The 5,443-nt window shown below is 34.9% G+C and overlaps 1 protein-coding gene across 1 annotated transcript in view; it reads right to left on the bottom strand.

Moving 5' to 3' along the window:
- Positions 1 to 5,443, bottom strand: part of ZRANB3 (zinc finger, RAN-binding domain containing 3) — a 42,741-nt gene that overhangs the window by 8,272 nt on the left and 29,026 nt on the right. Inside the window, exons 10-14 of the mRNA XM_010000378.1 lie at positions 5,438 to 5,443; positions 3,826 to 3,978; positions 2,707 to 3,175; positions 1,558 to 1,758; positions 840 to 931 (exon numbers count right to left, since the gene is read on the bottom strand). The exon at positions 5,438 to 5,443 is cut by the window's right edge and continues 186 nt beyond it. Coding sequence (XP_009998680.1) covers positions 840 to 931; positions 1,558 to 1,758; positions 2,707 to 3,175; positions 3,826 to 3,978; positions 5,438 to 5,443 — 921 coding nt within the window. The remainder of the gene's footprint in view (positions 1 to 839; positions 932 to 1,557; positions 1,759 to 2,706; positions 3,176 to 3,825; positions 3,979 to 5,437) is intronic.

Genomic DNA, 5,443 nt, shown 5'->3' with positions numbered 1-5,443 from the left:
ACTATTTGGCAGAATGAAATTCTAATCCAAGCCAAAGCTAACCCAGACCAATACAGAGTTGCCCAAATCACATCCTAAATGCATCTGTGTCTTTGAAAAAAACAAACGTGTGGAGCTAGGAGCAGCATACAATTTAAGTATATTAAACAAGTTTTCAGATAAAATAGGACACTGTCTTTAATTTGCAGTTAATTGCAGCTGCACCTGAATACACCAACTCATTCAGTAGCTTTGAAGAAATCTTCTCAGTGAACATTTCTATCCATTAAAAGGAGGAATTGGAAAGTCCTGAGTCCCCCTTGAAAAATGACCTGGAAAATTACCAACTGCTACTTTCTGTACTTCCATTACCACTGCAGATTAATGATAATCTGTTTTATTCAGGAAGTTACTGACTTATACACAGCACCAATGTCTAGCTTTTTGAAAATGTGGTGACAGCATTTTATTTACTTACTTGGTCTGTCAGGATTCACTGCCATTTTTGTTTTAATTTTGCATGTTCTATTCAAATATTTAGTGATAAGACACTAATAAAAAAAGAGGAATCTTATACAATTATCACTTGCATTTCTAGCAGATGATCCAAGCATACATCTAAAATACATTAGCCACATTTTGTAACCTAAGAGAAATGTCAGAAGTTACGTAACTGGGGAATTATTACTTAATTCCACTGAGAAAATAAACTGCCTAATTTTTGTTCATTTCAGCTATTAAAAAAGCACAGGTCTTTTTATATAAGGTGTAGGAAATTAAAGTATACACAGACATTTCACAGGACAACATTTTACTTTGCAATTTTAAAATTGCAACAAACATGCATATTTCACATTTACCTTTGTATAGAGGTGAATTCTGTCAGTATTCCTGCTTGCACAAAACATAAGCCCATCATATAGTGGAAACGCGTCTGATTTATCTACTGCTCCTAAAAAGAGAAAAAAATGTATTTTTCTTCAGTTTTTTCATTCAGTCTACTCAGACATTAAAAATATCAATTTTTTAAAAGAAATTATTTGTGAATGTTCCAAATTTGGTGTGCATGCAACATTTTTGTATGAACATTGTAAAAATATTTTGTTTCCAACTGTGGAACAAAACCCAGGAGAACAGATACCACATGAAGATTCTGTACCTAATTCCAGGACAGCACAGTAAGATAACACAGCTCAAGCAGCAAGCTACTAAGATGTTTGTGTATTTTATTTTTGTGTTTCCTGAATGACCTGTCATGTTTTGCCTGTGGCTGTCCTGAACACAAGGATATGGCGTCATAAGTTTCAACAGAACCATACAGGTTCACAGTTGCTAGTTTGACATTGTTCTGTCAGCCAGGAACTGCACAGCTTCACAAGTGGTACAGAAAGGCTGGGTTTATCCATCACCAAAATTCAATAAACAGTCCAGGCTAAAATGAGAAAGTCAGGGCTAGTCCATGCACTTCAGTCTATCTTTCAAATGTGTAGGGTTTTATTTAAAGGATTATTTTTCATTCCAGAGGCATTCAATACAATTTCATAATGGGATATAATCTCTTTCATAGGTCCCACTTACCTTCACACTTTCTTTCACTTCCTTCATTTTCAACTTCAACAGTTTCCTGTTTGCTGGTTTCATCAGATGGCTGGGTCACCATTTCCCCAAAATCTTCTCTTCCATCTTCAACACAGCTCACTGCTCTCTCTTCTCTTCTTCTGGACTCCTTTGAAACACCTTCCTCAGCCTGGCTAGTGGAAGCTTCACAGTTTCTCTCAACTAAAGACGAAGAAACAAGAAAACCAATTATTTCTGTTCCCCATACAAACAGGAACCTAATCCATACACATCTGGAGACAAGACAATGTAATTGAAATACAAATAAATTGTATTTTATTCTTTAACATTATTACGGTGCAACCATTTAGGAAACCAGAGCTACATTTAATATTAGGAGAATAAACACATAGAACCAAATTTTCTATGTATGCAGCCAGCTTCATGTCAAAATATGTGAATAAATAATGCAGTTAGCAATTCTATATTATATACAGTTATTGTACCCCATAAACAAAGTAGTTTTCCAGGCACTGATCTATACTTGTGAAATTCAGTTGTTGTCCTTACTTGAACATGCACAGAGACTCAAAGAAAGTAAAAATAAATAAATAAATAAATAGAAAGAAAGAACCTTACTCTCCTTTGCAATTGAAATGGCAAATATAAAGGTAGATTTATAAACATGTTTTATTAAGTTTCTGGATAGATTAAATAAATTTAATACAACATCTACTCTGACCTGTTGAAGCAAGAAATACCTTAAGAAATAAACAATATCCAAGTTAATAAAAAAAATATACTGCATTATTTAGTTTTGAGAGGTAGAGAAAAAGTTGGCCATTTAATTGGATTGAGAATAACCATAAACCTCAAGGAGAAAGAGACCTACACTTGCTGCAAAGAAAACTGAGCATATATTCTTCCTCACAAATTTCATATCCTGCAAACATCTATAAGAATTTTCCACCCGTTTCAAATTAGAATAATGTAAAAGATTCTTGTGGAAAGCAAAATCAGTAAGTATCACTTCATGGGTATCTGTTCATGAAAAGATAGCATTCTCCATATTTAGCATAGATTTGTGTATTCAAAAGTAGTGTATTTTCTGAAACTAATCACAAATGAAATGAAAAATGCATATTCTTCTCTGCAGGACACATTACTTACCTCTCCTGCTTTGAGGGGAATTGCACATTTCACAGTAAGGGAGCAAGTCGTTATTACTGTAAGTGCAAACACCACAGTGCCAAGCTTCCTTTAAAGCTGTACTTTTGCTTGGAGTACTTAAGTCAGAAGGAAGGACTTTGTTGTTTTTTTCTGAAAACAAAGAGGGCCTTTCTCCAGTCAGAGATGTTTTCTTTTTCTTACTAGAGCTGACTGGAGTAGATCCACTAATGCCTCTTGCTCTTTTAGCTTCAGGTTCACAAGTACTTTCCAGACAAAGTACGTCCACATCACTTATTCTTGTGGAATCCAGGTTTTCACTGCTTTTCTCTGCATCCTCTTCTTTTGTGACCTCAGATGACTCTGGATCATTTTGTAATGATTCATTACTAGCAAACATTTTGCGTTTCTTCTCAGTGCAGGATTTTGGGGAAAAGAAAGAGCGTATGTCGTGCTGTCTTTCCTTTTCAAACTAGGAAAGAGGAAAGAAATACACAAACCCTGCTTAAAATTACTGCATCTGAAGCTATTAAAGTGATGATTTTTCTCCATTAGTACTACTCTTTAACTCAAGAAGTTGCTTTTTACTTCGGAGATGAAAACAAAAGATAACTTCCTTTAAGAACAAACAGCTAGCAGAAAAAGCAATTCAACATTCCTCTTCTGTTTTGTAAAAAGTGTTTTCAGTATTCTCATAAAAATGCTGAAATAGCACTATCAGAAAACAAACACACAGAACTGCTGTGCCATGTGCCTTTTTTGATGATGCCTTTTACAAGGGAAAGCCTTTAGACATTGTTTTTAAAATAATAGCAAATTAAATTCAGTAGAGTTAAATAAAGATTTAAGTGAAGCACAAATTACTTGGTCTTCTCTCATTCTGGGGGAGGGTCAGTCACCTAAACAGAAGGACCCATCCGAAGCCTGTAGATGATATTTATAATCAGCAGAGCACTTGCCCCAACTTCACCTGACTTTAAAAATGTAATTTACATTACTTTTTCTTACTTATTTAGTGTTTATCCATTAGTAAAGTCTGCAGTGCTCAGAAACCTTAAGTGAACAATGGTTATAATTCTTTTAAATGAAAGTAAAATGAAAAGCTTAAGTCTCAAGTCTTACGTGTGTAAATAAAAGTTCATTTTTGGGATCTTCTAGACTTTCATTTGGGGTCCAGGTCTCAGCAAAACTCAAAAAGTCCCATTTTTCCTTATCACCTTCTTCAGCTTGCATTTTCTCTTTCCTGCCATTCAAGGTGCTTCCTGTAACTTTGGCCTGTAGAAAGACAAATTGCATAAAGTTTGCAATTAATTCACGTATTGGAACAAATTTATTTACCTACATTCACTCAATTGATTCCCTTGCAAACTAAATTCAGCATTTGCAAAGTAAGAAACTGTAATAATTCACAATAAGTTAAGTGATTAAAACTATTCCTCTTCCAGCAGCCACTTCTGCAAGATTATCAATAAGTAGTGTATTTAACACACTATAACTTGTGAAAAGATGTATACAAAATGTCAGTCTTGAAGTTAAAATATAATATATACATTTTATACACCTTTTTCAGTCTTCATATGTTTGGCGTGCGGACACAAACAAAGAATAATTATAAGAAGCAGCTCAGTGACAGAGCATGTAAGGTAAATTGTTGATTAATTACTGGGACCCATCTGCAGTATATTTAACTGACTCTTAATGTACTGGACTGAGATTTTGTCAGAGGTATCTATAGGAATGAGAATACAGAATTTCATTACTCAACTCAATGTCAAATAAAGTTTGTAGTACTTAGATTCTTTAAGGTGTGATTATTTGCAGAAGGAGAGGAAGATACTGGCAAAAAAATGGTTATCAGTTTCTCAATATAGTAACTGTAGGGATATAAACAATTAAACTCCTACAAGACAGGGGTAGCCAAATGTGGGAACAACCATCAAAAGTTGGCATTTGCATCAGAAGAAATCCTGTGTAACCACATCTCAAACTATTCTGACAACTAGAATTTAAAAGGCAGTTCTTTCTATGTTGACACTTTGGGATATGTCAGAAAACAAGAGCTGACTGAATACTAAACTCGGCTACCAAAATGAGACACTAATGAATGGCATCAAAGGCTACAAAAAGGTCACAAAAGCAAACCAGCCAAATTATGTTTCTTAGTCCTCTGAAGTCTCAAAGATCTTCCAAGTAAGGAGAGAGAGCAGGATGGGATTATTCCTCCTAACAAGGACCAGGTAATATTTGAGGTAAACGGCAAAAGATGCTAAGATTACTGTAAAATTACTGTACTGTCTACTGAAGAAAAATTATTTGAGAATGCTTCTGCCTCTCAGAAATGAAGCTCAGGTAAGGCAAAACATCCATACAATTAAAAAACCCCAGCAAAACAAACCAAACAATCTCTAGCTGTTATTATACTGCAGAAAACCTTAAAACCACAACTGAACAACCAGAGCAAGAAGGAAGAGAAAAATGATCTCCTGTAGATGTGAACCATCCTATTCATCTCAGCACAAAGCCCTGTTATTTATCTTTGGATCTTAAATGGAGAGCAAAAAGCTAGAAAAGTCTAATTCAGAACAAAGGTATTTTGATGGCTAGCAGTTCTCTGTGTATCAATTTGTCCCACAGTAGGACACTGCTCTAGAAAAGCAAGAATGTTATTTGGCACCTGCACTTCCCTGCTGTCTTAACCATAACAAGTCCTTGACACTTCAGTTGTGTTCCACACATCCCT

The sequence above is a fragment of the Chaetura pelagica genome, unplaced genomic scaffold (genome assembly GCF_000747805.2).
Source record: "Chaetura pelagica isolate M959 unplaced genomic scaffold, ChaPel_1.0 scaffold386, whole genome shotgun sequence".
In the NCBI taxonomy this organism is placed as follows: Eukaryota; Metazoa; Chordata; class Aves; order Apodiformes; family Apodidae; genus Chaetura; species Chaetura pelagica.
This window is presented reverse-complemented; position numbering and strand designations above follow the sequence as displayed.